This window comes from Rattus norvegicus, chromosome 8 (assembly GCF_036323735.1).
Source record: "Rattus norvegicus strain BN/NHsdMcwi chromosome 8, GRCr8, whole genome shotgun sequence".
In the NCBI taxonomy this organism is placed as follows: Eukaryota; Metazoa; Chordata; class Mammalia; order Rodentia; family Muridae; genus Rattus; species Rattus norvegicus.
Genome location: NC_086026.1, coordinates 19,490,306 through 19,507,261, shown reverse-complemented (window position 1 = coordinate 19,507,261; position 16,956 = coordinate 19,490,306). Strand labels below are relative to the sequence as shown.

Genomic DNA, 16,956 nt, shown 5'->3' with positions numbered 1-16,956 from the left:
ATTTTCAGCTAAGCCTTTTGCTGATGGTGGCCTCTGTAATTATTATTTATACTATTTAGATCTTTCAATGTATACGAAAGTAACATATGCTCATGATCAAATTTTGAGATTTTCAAGGCATATAAAACACAGATCTCTGGTCTTCATAGATTGTGTATGTGTCTTAGTCAGGGTTTCTATCCCTGCACAAACATCATGACCAAGAAGCAAGTTGAGGAGGAAAGGGTTTATTCAGCTTACACTTCTACATTGCTGTTCATTACCAAAGGAAGTCAGGACTGGAACCCAAGCAGGTCAGGAATCAGGAGCTGATGCAGAGGCTATGGAGGGATGTTACTTACTGGCTTGCTTCCCCTGGCCTGCTCAGCTTGCTCTCTCATAGAACCCAAGACCACCAGCCCAGGGACGGCACCACCCACAATGGGCTGGGTCCTCCCACCTTGACCAGTAGTTGAGAAAATGCCTTACAGCTGGGTCTCATGAAGGCATTTCCTCAACTGAGGCTCCTTTTCTGTGGTAACTCCAGCTTGTGTCAAGTTGACACACAAAACTAGCCAGTACGATGTGTGTATGCAACAGTCCAGAAATTTCCATTACACTTAGAGATGTGTGCACCATTCCATACTCCTCACCTTAGTGAGGCTCTATGATGCCTCAACGGAGATGTCTCTCAAGCAATCATTGCACCCCCAGGAAGAGGATATATGGGCCCTTTCAGTGCGTGAACTGTAGATAAGCAGAAACAATTCACTACACATCCTAACCTAGACATAGAAGAGCTGAGGGGCTTCAAACGCAGTCTACTCTATCCTGCCTTTCTTTAGAAAAGTATATGACTCACAGATGGCTACAGACAGTGCTGCCCTCCTCCCCTTTGCTCTCTCTGCAAAGAGAACTATGTCTTTTCATCGCATAGAACGGGAGACAGTCAGGAGTCATTGCTCAGAGACCTGTAGTCTGTAAGGTAGATGTCCGTATTTCTTCCTCATTCTATCTCATCTCCTTTTCCTTTACCTCAGGGTTAGCATGGAAGTGAGAACTCAGTGCATGTTAGGCGAGGTCGTGCTGGCGTTGGCTCTCCGTTACAGCAATGATCTGGTGTGGAGATGCCTGACATTGGTCCCTCAGGGGGAGTCCTACGCCCATGTGACTTGCTGATCCGGCTTTTTGTGCTTTTCCTGAGATGCTCTTCTCATCTCCCAGCTGCAAGGACCAAGGCCACTTGTGTCTGCACTTGTTTTCCCAGTTTTAATCCGGGCATCAGGAAGTTTGCATTGTCCACAAGGCCCCTGCCTTTAACCATACCAGGCTCACTGGATTCTCTAATAACAGGATCCCGATATTTGGCCTCACTAACACAAGAGTTGTAGACTCATCTACTTTTAATCAGATGCACCGGTACACGGGGGGGGGGGAGGGGGGTGAGGGGTAGGTATGACACGAGAACACACTAGACATAGGAGAGGAGATAAACTACTCAGGTCTCAAAGGAACCAGACTGGGAAATTTCAGGAAACCAGATGACTGCAATCCTTAAAGCCTCCACCCCTGCACCCATATTAAAAATATTTATGTTTGTGTTAATATCTGGTGGGTACAGGTGTGCACATGTTATGGTGTGCAGGACAGAAACAGCATGCCTGTGGTACTCAGAGGAGCTTTGGGGGCAACAGTTCTCTTCTTCTTCATGGGTACCATGGATTGAACACAGGAATCTCCATTCTGACAAGGACTAATATGTTTATATATGAACCGAATTGGGAGAACTAGTGATTCAAGATGTCAGGAATGGGGATCTTAACTTTAGCTGACGCTCTGAATTCAGTGCCATATGTAACTGTCAAAAGTAGCTGCTCTGGAAAAGCAAGCCATTTCCAGTGCAGAAGAGACTCTGTGTCTTGGGAAGGAACCCAAGACAACTGGGTTTGTAACCTGAGAGGGTTCTGCAAGCTGGAAAGGCCTGAGAAGAACCAGGCTCTAAGTTCCCAGGGGATTGAACGGGGACCTCAGCGAGAGCAGGGGCAGCCAGAGCAGTCCCCAGAGAGCTGGCTTGCCCTGGTGCAGGCCTCCCCTTGGGGCTTGCTTTCCAACACTGACTGCCAGCTTGGAATTGGTGTGTTCTATTTTAATTTCTTTTTCAAGAAAAAAGTCTGAAGTGGAAGGGGCTTCTCTTTTTCCCAGCGTTCTGAGTCACTTGATGAGAAGCTGGTCTGAGCATCCTTGCAGGCTATGTAGCACTTAACTCATGGGTGTGCCCAGCCTGGCTGGCTGCTAGAAGCCAGAACAGGAAGGTGTGTGTGTGGCCGGGGAGCCCAGAGGAAGGTGATTCACCAGGAAGAAGGCCAACAGGCCCTCTGCCTTACCAGACACTCAGCACAGGAAATGGAAACCTCTTGATTTCTGGGTCTAAAAAAAAGCAGAAGGAACATTAGCGTCTATCTAAATCCTCTGCAGCTGCTTCTGTTCTCAAGGGATTTGGAATTACGGGAGCCTAGTAGGGAGTTAGGCGGGCTTCTTGCTGTATGGGCGGGTCAATATTTTTTTTCCTGTCTGTCCCTCCTCCAACCAGGGTTGCAAGGCTGCTGTTTGAGGCTCCCTAGCTCTCTGTTGTTGTTGTTGTTGTTATTGTTATTGTTGTAAGGCAGTTCCTTATTGTCCTTGGTGAGATGTTTGGATGAAAGCCTTCTGGCCCCACAGACAGTTAAATCCAGAGTGTGCTCACAGGGAGCTTTTCTGCTCTAGACAGCTCTGGTAAGATCATCTATCTGATTGATGGTCTAGTTCAAGGTTCTTGCCCTTCCTGGTAAGGAGGAACTTCCTCTACCAACAGTGTGTGTGTGTGTGTGTGTGTGTGTGTGTGTGTGTGTGTGTGTGTGTGTTGTGTACATGTAAGTGTGTGTGTTGTGTGTGTCTGTGTAATGTGTGTATGTCTGTGTGTGTTGTGTGTGTGTCTGTGTATGTGTTGTGTGTATCGTGTGTGTGTATCATGTGTGTGTGTCTGTGTGTGTTGTGTGTGTCTCTGTGTGTGTGTGCATTCAAGCTCACTGCTTACTAAGTTCACTTGCTTCTCATCATCGTAGCTCAGTAGAACACACACCATTCAGCCTGTTCTATTATTTAAGACTTGTTAAAAAAATAAAACAAAGCCATAGGAAGGCTCTGTCCCCAGTTAAACTGGCGCTCACTGGGCCGGCTCCCTGGTGAGTGAGTGCTTATCTGGTTGTGTCTTAAAATTCTCCAGGGGAAGGAAACTCCACCCACCCAAGTTTAAAGTCACTTTGATGACTCTTCATCAGCACTACCTTTTCCTAGTGGAAATCTGGGAGGCAGCAAGAGAAAGGGCAACCCCTTCTCTTTCCAGTCTCTTGTGTAAATTGTGATGAATCCCACGTGCATCCTGTGGGTAGGCTGTCGTGCCAGGTGTGGAGCAGACACAGCTGAACTCTAGCCTGACCCTTCAGGTCAGCAGGTCAGACAGATGGGTAAATGCCCTTTCAGTGCAGGGACTGACGAACCGTAAAATCCACAGCGCTCTCTCTCTCTCTCTCTCTCTCTCTCTCTCTCTCTCTCTCTCTCCCTCCCTCCCTCTCTCTTCCTCTTCCTTCTCCTCTTCCTCCTCCTCCTCCTCCTCTACCTTCACCTCCTCCTTCTCCTCCTCCTCCTCTTCCTCCTCCTGTTTGTTTTTTGGGACAAGGTTTTTCTATGTAGCTTTGGTTGTCCTTGAGCTTTCTCTGTAGACCAGGCTGGCTTTGAACTCAGAGATCTGTCTGCCTCTGCCCCCCTAATGCTGGAAATAAAAGGCATGTGCCACTCTGCCTGGCTTACAGCCCTTATCTTAGACAGAGTCCAGTATAGTTTATTCTGGAGCCATTTTGAGTGACCATGGCCTGGAAACACATTTAGGTTACTCAAATTTTCATATTCCAATATGGAAGCAGTCTCACAAGGTTTTATAGTTAAAATACATAGCTGGGTGTGCCAGAGAGGGAGATACATGGAGATGGAGGAAGATTTTCTACGGATTCAAGATGTATCTGATGACACATTTAGCTCTTTGATTGGTGGAATTAAGTTTATAGCTTCTAAGAGGCTTTTATTTGTTATTATGAGATGTTAGTTCAGATACAGAATTGGGAAAGAATGGCTGTTCCAGAAGGCTAAAACTAACCCAAGATAAAAGTAATTGGCCTCTGAACCCACACAATTCCAATCTTTCTACAGTAGTCAAATTCCAGTTTGTCTGTCAATTGTAGCTTCTTCTCAATTCACAGTAGTCATCTTGCTAAAAGTAATCAGTCTCCCCAGGCTCCCCCTCCCCGTCTGCGCAGTCTCCCCAGGCTCCGCCTCCCTGTCTGCTCAGCTTCCCCAGGCTCCGCCTACACATCCTCCAGCGGCCCAGGCTCCGCCTCCGTGTCGGCCAGCGGCCCACCAGCATGCTTGGCTTGACCCTTCCACCTGGGACTTGCATAGCCTTTCTTTCCCCTTTGCTGGTTCTCCAGTGCATTGACCCAAGAAGCTGACCTGAGTTCTCCCTGAGCTCTGCCCTGAATGCTATGATGTCAGTGCTAACTACCACAAGCCCCAGGAACCATCCACAGCAGCCTCATCCTCCCTCCTCTCAGGAGAGCCTTCCATCACACTGGCTAACACTTCCCAAATGCTTCTGACACCCACTTTGTCTCAGTCCCATATGATCTCCTGCTACCCTGAGCATACTATACAGGCAGCGTCTTCATTATGGTGTAGGCAGTCAAAGGTTAAGAGAGTAGACCAAACCTCCAGTCTGGAGAAACAACCCAGGGCCAACTCTCAGCTTCCCTCTCTGACTTTCTTCTTGGCTTTCAAATATGCTGGCGTACATGTATGTGCATGACCCTGTGTATGGGGCATAGGAATGAGCACATACATATGTGTCTGTGCACTATGTATGTATACATGAGTAGGTAGTGTCCATGCTTTCTGAGGCAGGTCTTAACTATGCTAAAAGCTGTCACCTTTCTCCTTCCAGCCCTCTATCCAACCTCCTATTCACATGGGGACAAACCTGCAGTGCTGAGTTTAGATGAGGGACTCACTGACTCACTACATGCAGAGCTCTTAAAATAGGCCTAGAGTAATAGTCTTATTATTATTATTTTTTTCTGGAGCTGGGGACCGAACCCAGGGCCTTGCACTTGCTAGGCAAGCGCTCTACCACTGAGCTAAATCCCCAACCCCAATAGTCTTATTATTATTAGAATAATAGTCTTATAGGTCAGTCAGTCGTGGCTGTCACTATTATTCCATCCCAGTATTCCTTCTACAGTAGGTCAAACGTGACACAGTGCCAATCAGTGTTGTTTAATGGGCAAATATTGTCACGATCATAATCTTTTTAAAGTAGCAATCCTTCACTTTTCTAACATGAATATAACCACAAATTTGGCATACTATTTAATTCTGAAACAAACACAAAAGATATGCCATGGGTTGAAAAACCATGGGTTTAAGTATCTGTTAAGGAAACACATAAGCTTCTTGAGAAACACTCTTTTCTCTTGGTACTAAGTTTGAAAAGGAATTTATTATAAGGTTATTTGTGAGGCTGGAGACTAGTAAAATGGAGACAACTTCTTCTAAAGCCTATTTAACATGTTGATCTTAGGGGAAAACATTCCATTACATACAGGCACTGCATCAAATTACATCAGCGGTCCAGAGGGACGGGGTCAGCTGGGAGGCAGATTGGCCATCAAGGTTCTGTGTGTTCTCTCTACAGAGATGCCCCTGGGAACCAGCAAATCTAGGGCTGCCAGGGGCTGGGTGTAACCTGGAGACTATACAAATCTAAAATTGCTTCTTCTTTCATAGGTATCATGTTGTCTTCAGGGACCTACGTTGTCATTAATTTACTGCAGTTGCAGTAAGCAGATCATTAAATGTGTCTCTAGGGCGTGGAAAATACATCTGCCCTTCAGGTGACAGCAGGCCAGAGAGTATATTAATGTTTGAGTCACCTGCTCTTAACCATTTTTCATTTTCAATAAGAACCCTGTGTTCCAAAAGCTGCCCCATGTGACTTGGTAATGGTCTTGGAGTCCCCAAACCCCTGCGTTGGGGATGGTGACCTTTTTGGCCTTGGTTATCACTTGACCTGGCCTACAGTCAGCTAAAAGAAGCCTTACTTGAGGAACTGCCTACACAGGTTGGCTTTGGGGGGTTGTATTGATTGATATAGGAGGGCCAAGCCCACTGTGGGCAGCCCCATTCCTAGGCTATCTATGGAAACCAGCTGAGCCAACCAGAGCTCAAACTAGTAAACGGCCGTCCTCCCTTGCTTCTGCCTCAGGTTCCTGCCTTAAATTTATGCCCTGGCTTTCATCCATGACAGTCTGTGATTTGACAGTGTTAGGTGAAAATAAGCCTTTTCTTCCCCTAATTACTTTAGACCATGGTGTTTGTGACGGCCACAGAAAGCAAATTAGAACAGGTGGGGTTCCTGTAAACCTCTCAGCACCTTCACTGCAGGTGCTGAAACATACTCATTCCAGCCTCCTAAGGAACTAAAACTCCTGGGAGATTTAAGCAAAGCAAGTAAGTTCTTTTCATCCTTTAATGACAGGGTCTCTCTATGCAACTCTTGCCATCCAGGAACTCATTGTGTAGACCACGCTACCCTTGAACTCAGAGACCTATGGGCATCTGCCTCCCTGTGCTAGAACTGAAGGCATGCACCCAGACACCTGGCTCACATACATTTGGGGATGATGCGAGTCCAGCAAATCGGAAAGGGTCAAAGGTCTGTGGCAGAGATGCTGTTTAGAGCCGAGCACTTGTCAAGGGCCATAGCATGGGAGTTCTCCGACTGCCACTATATATGTGTAATTTAAAAATGTTAAATTCATATTTAAACAAAAAGGGAATGAAATTCTTAGGTATGGAAACTACTTTAAGAAACAGTGAAAGTGGTCTATAGGGGGCCTGTGGGACCAAAGGGACTGGACATTGACAAGCCCAGGGACAGGACATAAAGGCCACCTTCCTGCCTGTGGCATGAAAGCACAACAGGGCTCACTGGGAGCAGCCGGGAAGTCCAGCAAGACGCCTCGGCTTGCAGGCCAGGCTGTGAGGAATTGCCTAGGCCCCTGTGGAGATGCTTAGAGCTAGCCCTCGTCCTTCTCAGCTCTGCCCTCCCTTCTCCATGAGAAGCCCTGAACTGAGGAAACATTGTGAAGCTAGTCCAGAGTCACGGACGTGTGTAGGGTCCTGGCTAAGGCAACTAGTGTTGGTTCCACTGCTCACCACACAACCCACTGGGCCCTTAGAAGGACCCCATTCCCCAGCAGACTCTGCAGGGCTTAGGCATACATACCCACCACCCGAAAGCCAATTAGCAGAAGCCGGCTGCAGAGAGGGCACAGTGTAAATGCTCAGCCTGTAAGATGAGGACCCGCATTCCACCCCCACACACATACGATTAATAAAGAGATAAATGAACCAAAGCAATCGGAAGAAGGAGAACTTTTAAATAAGTGTGTTCAAACTTCCATGAGGTAAAAAGGCATTAGAAGGTAGGGGCGAAATAAATTCTAGGAAGACTGTCTCACTGTAATGAAACATCTAGTTCTGTCTGTGTCAGATGGAGAGAGTAAGGTGTAAAATGCGGAAAAGAGACCAGGCCAGGAAGGAAGGGATCTGGACAGCCATGAAGACCTCCAAGCCTTTGAAAGAACAGGCTCTTTGCCATTTTGTGATGGTTTTTGCCCCCTGTCCTTTTGCTGGCAGTTTAATACTGGATTAGATAGATCTCGGGAGATTTCTCTAGTTCTTTTCTGATCTAATTGTGACTTGTAGCATCCCCATTAATTTGAATGTACTAGTGTATTGTTCTGAGGTCATGGTCAGACAAATCAGGTCCACAATGGTGAGCACTTACCTGGCCCCTGCAGGAGGGAAAAGCAGTGTTCAGCTGTCTTCCATCGCCTACTGCTGGTAGGACAGAGGTGGGCACTGGCCTCACGGGCAGCCCTTCTACAGCCGTAATTATGTATAGCCTGTCGTAATGGGGATTGGTATGAAAAGGGAGTAGACTGGATTTGTGTAACTGTTATGGACTTTCTATGCCTGCCCCAGCCCTGAATAAAGACTCTGAGGCTTGTATTTATTAATTTATTATAGCTTCAGGACTAGCTTACTCTCGTTCCGAACTAGCTCTTATAACTTAAATCAGCACACACATATTAATCTATGTTCTACTTCATGGGTTATTACTTACCTCTCGCTTTCACCCCAGCCAGCTTCCTCTTCCACATCTGGCTAGTGAAATCTTCCACATGGGACTCTTTCCCAGAGTTTCTGTCTCTGCTGAAATCCAGCCTTTTCTCTTCTCCTCTTCTATAGGCTACCCACTTTTTATTGAGCCAATCAGAAAGTGAGAGAGGGCGTGCATGATGCAGTCTGCACTCAACTCTGTGCATGCACAGAAGTTAGCATAATACAAATTATATAATACAGTGACACTCTGTCCCAGAGCACAAAAAGATCACCGGGGCAGACTTGTCACTTCAGTTTTTAAGTAGGAAAGTATGAGTCTTAGCTGCTTTTCTCATTACTGAATGCAAACGACAGGCAGATCTATTTTAGTTGTGGCTTGAAGGTACAGTTCATCATGTTGGGGAAAGTGAGGCACAGCTGTGGTGTGGCAATTTCCTCACAACATCTGAGCCAATCAGGGTGCAGAGGTGGGACAGGAGTGGAGGAGGGCTATAAAATCGCATGGTCCACCCCTAGTGACCCACTTCTTCCACTGAGGCTTTACTTCCTAAAGGTTCCATAACCTTCCCAAACAGCGACACCGGCTGTTTGGACTGAGTGTTCAGTCACATGACCTGTGGGGACAGATCACATTCAAACCATATGGGATGACTGTTGAAACGCTGCTGAATGTTAGTGAGGTGGCAGGTGGCTAGGGAGGCCATGTATGACCTCTGTGCAAGTTCTGGTCATGAAGGACAAGCCCCGGGAACTGGAAGAAGCCGCCACATGAGTTATGTACCGTACCTTGGTGGGACAGGTCAGATGTGGCCCACGAAATCACATACACCTAGGGTCTAGTGACTCTGAAACACAGAGCACAGAGATACCTCTGTCTCTTTGGAACCATTTCTATCCCAGCAGCTCCAGGGTTTGCCACAGTTCCTAGACCTCTGTGGATTCTGCAATTTCAACTTGCCTTGAGTGTCCATTCCTTTATCATTCCATCAAATCTGTCAATCCTGGAGGAGACGTGAAGCTCTGTCCATTGGAAACAGGTCTCGGAAGGTGAGATCCTGTGACCAAGGTTACCTTGGTAACTTAGGACCCTTTCCTGTTTAACTCCACCATGCAGTGCGGGGGTGGAGGAGGCTTGTTGGCACTGATTTTGTGATTTTCGTTCAGTAAGTTTGCTTCGCATGGCTGCTCGGTGTTCTGTGTCACCTCCGCTGGTGTACAGAACAAAAAGAAACAGCTAGATGAAGTGCTGACACAGCAGCCCTCATGGCTATCCCACATGGTCTGCTCCCCACCTACCCAGGAAGTACAGATAGCAAACCTTCAGTTCAAAACCACCAAGTCAGTCCCCTCCTAGTCCTGAACTCAGTGGGAAGAAGCAAGAAGCAGGAAGGGACCCCCACGTAACCAGGGAGCCTTAGATAAGCTGTGCAACCAGGATTCCTTTCTGAGGCTCTAGTATCCTTCATTGGCAAAGCCTCATGCTTCTTCCTGAAATAAAGTTTTAGTCCTTGGAAGGATCAAACACACGGAACCCCAAGAAAAGCAAAACTGTCAGGCTCAGCAAAGATCCCAGAATTGTGAGGCCCAGCGAGTCCCATGTGGTCAGAACACATACAGAGGCACCCCATTCAGTGTCCTGTGGCTGGCGGCAGCAAGGCTAGCCTGCAGTTTGCCGGGTGTCAGTCCAGCCCTAGTTGCTCCCCAGTACTAGGATGTTTATGTCCTCGGACTCTCACTCTTACCCTTTATCTCCTTCATCATCTAAGAACCCCGTTTCTCTGGTCATGTCTTAGGCCTGCAGTCTATCCCTCCGTGGCCCTTGGCGTTGACGACACTTCAGTATGGTGTCTGAGCTCTGCCAACAGAGCGACCAGAAGTCATCTGCAGTCTTCCCCTGGAAGAGCTAAGCTGCCTCAGTGCAGACGAACTACTCTAGTGAATGAATACAAAGGCAGCATCTTAAAGCATTATTGATGACCCAGAGATCCTGACTCTGCTGTATCCTCATCTCCCCCTCCAGCAGCGAAGCTACTGTTTCCTGGGGTATATCTTTCAGTTGTAAGAAAGTGGAGACAAAAGACTTGCAAAATGAATGAGCTTCTTATCTTTTTCCTACGATGGGGTTGGGGGGAGCATCTAGCCACATTGTTTCTTAGGCTAGGGAGGATGGAGTGACATGGCTAGACACATTGTTTCTTAGGCTAGGGAGGATGGAGTGACATGGCTAGACACATTGTTTCTTAGGCTAGGGAGGATGGAATGACATGGCGGGGTCAGCCTACAGAGAGAACTGTGGGAGGCTCCAGCAGACATCTGCTTCATGCCAGCCTGCTGGGTCCCCACCCTTACTTGCTCTGTATTTACCCTAGGAAAGGCTGCAGCAGAACCAGGCAAACTCATAGTCAGCCTGCCCTAGGCTGGTCAAAGCCCTATGACCTTGGCTTTACTGGAGGTTTGAAGGGTGGTATAGGGAGTTAGCTCCAGTATCAGGGAGTCAGTTAGCAAGAAGAGATTTGAATTGATTTGTGAGTACAGGGACCAAAAATAAAAGGAAATATCAGCAATCCAGGAATCAATCAACCAGTGTTGATCGCACAGGCATCCTTCTAAAATGTTTTGGGTGTTTTAAAGAGGGGATAGTTTGGGGCTTTTAAGCAAATTATGATCATTCAAACTTTTTGTTTATTTTATTTTGTGCATCTTAGTGTTTGCCTGCATGCTTCTGTTTGCACCATGTGTGAGCCTGCTGCAATCAGACAGCAGAAAAAGGCATCAGATCCCCCTGGAAATGGAGTCACAGATGGACACAAGCTAATAAGTGGGTGCTGGGAACCGAGTCTGTGCAAAAGAAGCTGGCGCTAACCACTCAACCATCTTTCTAGCCCCAACCATTTAATTCTGTATCTTGCCTTTGCTTTTCTAAATCATACCCTCCGCAGAATTGCAAGTGGCTTTATCTTTTACTTCACAGTTTAGATTTTTGTTCAAGCCCTTGTTACAAACACTGTCACTAGATCTTCTCTGGGCCTAAAAGTGAACAGAAAGCCCGCAGGCCTTAAGCTGGATCCTCCAGCAAAACTACAGTCACTGGGACCAAGGAATTTACTGTCTAGTTTGGGAAAGGAAAACATAGTCTTTAACTCAGAGTTCTTATGCCTTTGGATTAGCAAAGTGACTAACATCTGTCTGTCTGTTTGTCTGTCTACCTCTACCTATCATCTATCTATATCTATATGTTGTGCACATCTATGTATGTATATATTATACTGTTGAACTACAAAAGTACCTTTATAGAAAGAAGAAAAAGATACATCTATATATGATAATTTACATGTGGCTTGTTAATTATAGTAAGCACCATGGAGAGATTAATTCAAACATCAGTTAATCTAAAAGAGAAATTTTAAAAGATTGTCACAGAATCAGAGTTGGAAGGGCCCATGCTTGGTCCTTTGGGCTCAGTCTTAGCAACTGAGAAGAAGAAAGCTTAGGCCTGGAGGATGTGTCAGCCAGTGAAGTATTCTTAGAGTGAGCCTGAGGTCACAATTGCCATCCCCCAAAACTACATTAAAGAGGCCAGATGCGGTGGCTTGGTCTTGTAATGCCAGTGCAAGGAGGTACCCGAGGTTCAATGGCCAGTCAGCCTAGTTAGTGAACCCCAGGTAAGCGAGAAACTCCATCTCAATAAACACGGTTGGCACGCTGGAGGATGGCTCTTCCAGAGGAGCCAAGTTCTGTTTCCAGTCCCATAACCGGCACATGGCCTCCTGTGAGTACAGCTCCAGGAGAGCTGGTGCCCTCTGTTGGCATTTGTGTACATCTGTGCACAGTGCACAAAATTCCTCACACACAGTGCACAAAATTCCTCACACACAGTGCACAAAACTCCTCACAAATACGTAGCATGTAATTAAATTTCTGTTTAAATTTAAAACAACGGTCCCCAGCTCCGGAGGAAAAAAAAAAAGTGAGGTAGCTCGGGCTCTGATTCTTACAAAGGTCCTGACTGCCTATTTGTTCCCCTAATAAAGTCCTGCAGTGTCTTCAATCCCTCATACCCTTGTCTACTTTAAAAAAAAAAATAAATTTAAAACAAACAAACAAAACCAAGGCCTGAAAGAGGAACGACAAAACCAAATTTTGTTTGAGAAAAATGCCATAATGAAACTTAATTCTTTGTAAGTTAATAGGTTTTTTTTTAAAGGTGAGTGGCTCTCAGGTTATCCTCGGATGTCACATGTATGCATGTGCCTGTATGCACATACCTCCACATGTACCTACATGTATATACATACACAGACTAAGAGGAGTCAGCATGCCTGTATGAGGTGGGGCAGGCATAGAACATGAAGCAGGATGTATCCTATTTGAGGATACCTTCAAATACTAGCATTGATGATACTAGAATGACGTGTGTGTGTGTGTGTGTGTGTGTGTGTGTGTGTGTGTGTGTGTGTGTGTGAGAACCGAAGGTGAGGCATGATGGAAGGGTAGGATGTCCCTGGAGCTTTGGCTGGTGGTTCCTGTGCTCCTCCCATTGCCGTGAGCTGGGATGGCTCTCAACTCTGCTTTTGTCTTTCAGATCGATGACCCGGACAGCAACCTTGAGGAAGTAATTGATGAGGCTGACGCTGTCTCCGTGAACAACCTGGGAAGCAAGCAAGCCTTGAGTGCAGACTACCTTGACTCGGACTATGAAATCGGACAGCTGTACCCATTTCCCCTTAACAGTGACCTCCAGATGTCCGCATTCCCACTCACAAATTCAGTTCCGATGACCCGGTCTTTCCGGGAACGATGGCACATGAATCTCAACAGCCTTATGGACCGAGCCTTGATCCCACAGTGCAGCGACGGCAAAGACCTGTACCTCCTCACGGGCGCCGTTCCCTCCGACCACAAAGTTAAGGGCAAAGTGACTGTCCCCGAATTCGTCTGGCTGGCAGCCTGCTGTGCTGTCCCTGGAGGAGGCTGGGCCATGGGCTTCATCAAGCACACCCAGGACAGTGATGTCATAGAAGATGTGATGGTGAGGGACCTTGAGAAGCTACTTCTGCATAAGCCTCAGCTGTTCCAGGACAACTGTGGCGAGACAGAGCAAGACACAGAGAAGATGAAGAAGATTCTAGAAGTGGTCAACCAAGTCCAAGATGAGGAGCGGTCTCTGCAGTCTCAAGAGAACATGAGTCCCCTGGCCAGCACCCGAAGCCAGAGGTCTGCCCTGCTGTCCCCAGAAGCACCACCGGAGGGAGGGGGCAGTTTTCTGGGGAAAGTCCTGGGATTCCTCACTACCCCGTTCATTAAGCTTTTCCAGTTAATTTATTACCTCATTACAGCGGTCTTAAGGAACGTAGTCCATCTTCTTTGGTTTGTTGCCAAGCAGGTGATAAACGGTGTTGCGAGTAGCCTATACGGACTGGGGGAAGCTGTCGTCTCATACCTCGTGGCCATTGGACAAGAGTTGGTGAGCATCCCCTGGAAAGTGCTCAAGGTCGTGGCCAAGGTCATCAGGGCCTTTCTCCGGATCCTCTGCTGTGTGCTGAAGGCTGTCTGTCGAGCTCTGAGCATCCCTCTCCGAGTCCTTGTGGATGTAGCCACTTTCCCTGTGTATACCATGGGGGCCATTCCCATCGTGTGCAAGGACATTGCTGTGGGCCTGGGTGGCACCCTCTCGCTCCTCTTTGACACTGCTTTTGGCACCATGGGTGGCCTGTTTCAGATTGTTTTTAGTGTCTTCAAGCGGATTGGCTGCAGGGTTACTTTAGACAGTTCCGGGGAGTTATAGAGCTCAAAAACCTAGTAACATCCATTGTGGTGAATTTTGATTTATTTTTTTTTAAACAGCAGGTTTCTGTTCCTTGTCAGCTACTGTATTATGTTTGTCTGGTGGGCGGGTGTTTTTCTGCAAAAAGAGTATGGCATACTTTAGATTTGATCTAAGAGAAATGTTCAGGATGGGTTTGATGTCCTGCTCCGGTGTACACCCTGCAACAACACAGGTCCACGTCCACGAGTCTGGTGACTTTAGCACTGCGCTCCAACTCACCTGGCATGACCCAGGCTTATTATGTAGATTAATAATAAGGAGGATGACATTAAATGCTGTGAGAAATGGTATTTTATGCCTCCCATTGCTCTTGGAGATTTAAGGCAAACTAGATCTGAATAGTGTTGTCTAGTCTCTGCACCTCTATCTCTTCCACTCCCACCCGGGAATGAGCCAGCGACTGCTCTGTTGAAATCCCCTCACCCCTTCTGGGGGTAGCATCTGCTGTAGCTCAGACCTTCACCTAGGCCTCCAGGGCTTGTTTGACTTTCATTTTCTCCCAAAGTCGAATTTTGCTGGGTCCCGATAAGCATTTTATGCCAAACGGAATAAAATTTGGATCCAGCCCCAGGTGGAGCAGACCTGGTCCCTCCAGTGTAGAGGAGGCAGCATGAAGCAGGTGTTACGTGTCCACCGGTTCTATTACATCACTGGCTGACGACATTAAAACAACGATCTGCATGTTAATCTACTAGAACTTCCTATTTCACAGCACCTGATCCATCAAGCGAGTATTCAACACCATAAATCGGTCTGACTTTTCTCCTGAAAACAATTATTTGTTATAACTTTCTAGGTAATAGAAAAAGCGAAACATATATTGGTCCTCTTGGGTAGACGTATATGTATGTACATATTTAAGAATTATTATCTTTTAGAACATTATTTTTATAGTGTGTTTGAGGCTAAAAAAAATCAGTGCTTCATTAATGCAAGTTAAATTTGAGAGCTTATTTCCAGTTTTGATCAATCCCTTGCTACTTTAAATTTTGCACTAGAAATTGTAACAAAAGGAGCCAAACTTGCTTTGTGGGAACCAAACATTCCCACAGTGAGAATGAATTGTCTAGTTTTTTTTTTTTTTTCTCTTAGCGTTTCAAGGAGAAAAGGGCCAAGTGTGCACTTAACTTGGGGGGCATGGCCCATGGTTGTCTGGAAATTAGTTGTAAAGATTTGGAGTCTAGAAAGAAAACACAGAGGGGGCCTTACCTCAGCTGTTCCCAGGGAGCTGGCACAGGAGAATGTGAATGTAGCCAGAATTAAACTTTGCAGAAGAAGCTCTGAATAGCACCAGAGGGGACCAGCAGCCTGTAAACTTCCATGCAGCCGTGACTAGGAATCTGGACAGCAGACTGGCCCATGCTCAGGTAGATACACACAGTTTATCAAGATGCACAGCAGTATTTGCCATGAGTTTTCGATGTCAATGGGAGGGTGAAGGCTTACCTTGGCACTGGCGAGTCCAAACAGGCACCCTCAGAAGGCCTGTTTCCAGAGGCCAAACCCTCATTTGTTTAGGACCCAGAGTCACAAGGCCTTGTTTGTATTTGACCTTGTTTGCAGGGCTGGCTGGAAGGAGGTCATGGTGGGCCACAACACCCTATCACACAGGGGTGGGCCTCCCTGCTGTAAGTAGGATTTGATCACCTATCAAAGACTCCAGGCTCTGTCCATCAACTGGTTAACAAAAGGCCAGGTATTCACAGAAGACATTGTGCTGACTGCGTCTCAATGAAGCCCTCTTTCCCTTTCAGTGAATATTTGCATTCTGAGAGGCCCTAGGAGGGCACCCATAGTGCCCAATCCCCTTATAAGGAATCACTTGGAAATACCCACCACCCCTGCTGCCATATTCCAATGTCTGGTTATTTATTTTTCTGTGGCTTTTTTTAGAATATGGGAAATAATAATAAAACAAAAATATATCCTTCAGGTTGGAGGCCAAGACCCTTCATTCTGGAGTTTCTTGTTGGCAGGTTTCTGGTTTACTGGAACTAGCCGTATTTATTTTTAAAGTCCTACCAGATCTCTGTACTGATGGCCTATTCTCAGAAGGCTACTTAGACCTCTGACGTGGGGGTTTAGGAAGCTGAACCCTGTCTTTAGCTTGGAGATTTTGCTGTGGCTTCATTCTGTTCTCAGGCCCTTGGGGAAGTTGGCCAACTTTGTCATTCATGGAGCTGTTTTCCTAGCCTGTGTCAGCCATTTTCTCAGGCACATCCCCCTCCCTTAGTGCCTTTCCCTCCTAATGCAAACTAGGGAACGAAAGGAACCCAAAGGAAGCATCCTCTGTTCTTCATACATTCATCTGTCCGGCAGACGTGTGTCAAGCTTGCAGAGGTGGAAAATCCTCCATCTATAAGGAGTCTCCAGTATGATGGGGAAAACGTACGATACCATCCCTGCTGTGGCGTATCATGGCAAGCAGCACACTGAGGATATACGATCAGGAAGACGAAGGACACCTTTACAGAGGGCGAGGCAAACCATGTTGACCATAACTGTGTACAGTGCTGTGTACCTTGCAGATGCTCAATAAAGCCCTGCTGACAGCTCACTGCTTCTGAGAGATGTGTGGAGAGGCGCCTGAGTGCTTGGACTGAGGTTTGGGGCTGTCTGCAACTTTCCCGTTTCCTTCCTTTTCCTTTGTGAGACTGGAGAGTAAACCTAGCTAATGTTAGGAGAGGCCCCTCCTACTGAGTTACGTACTGTGCTCATTTCTTCTCTCTATGCTTGTGGGTGTGTATGCGTGGAGGCCAGAGGTTGAGCCAGCTGTCGTCCTCTGTTGAACTCCACCCTGTTTTTCTGAGACAGGGTCTGTCACTGAACCTGGAGTCCACCAGCTGATTAGTGTTGCCAATGAGCTGTGGGGATCT

General features: G+C 46.8%; 1 protein-coding gene across 1 annotated transcript in view; it reads left to right on the top strand.

The window, feature by feature from the left end:
* Endod1 (endonuclease domain containing 1) overlaps positions 1-16,647 on the top strand; it is a 29,393-nt gene extending 12,746 nt beyond the window's left edge. The window contains exon 2 of the mRNA NM_001398869.1: positions 12,836-16,647. Within this exon, the coding sequence (NP_001385798.1) occupies positions 12,836-14,038 (1,203 nt within the window). The 3' untranslated portion in view covers positions 14,039-16,647. The remainder of the gene's footprint in view (positions 1-12,835) is intronic.
* Positions 16,648-16,956: the final 309 nt, after the last annotated feature.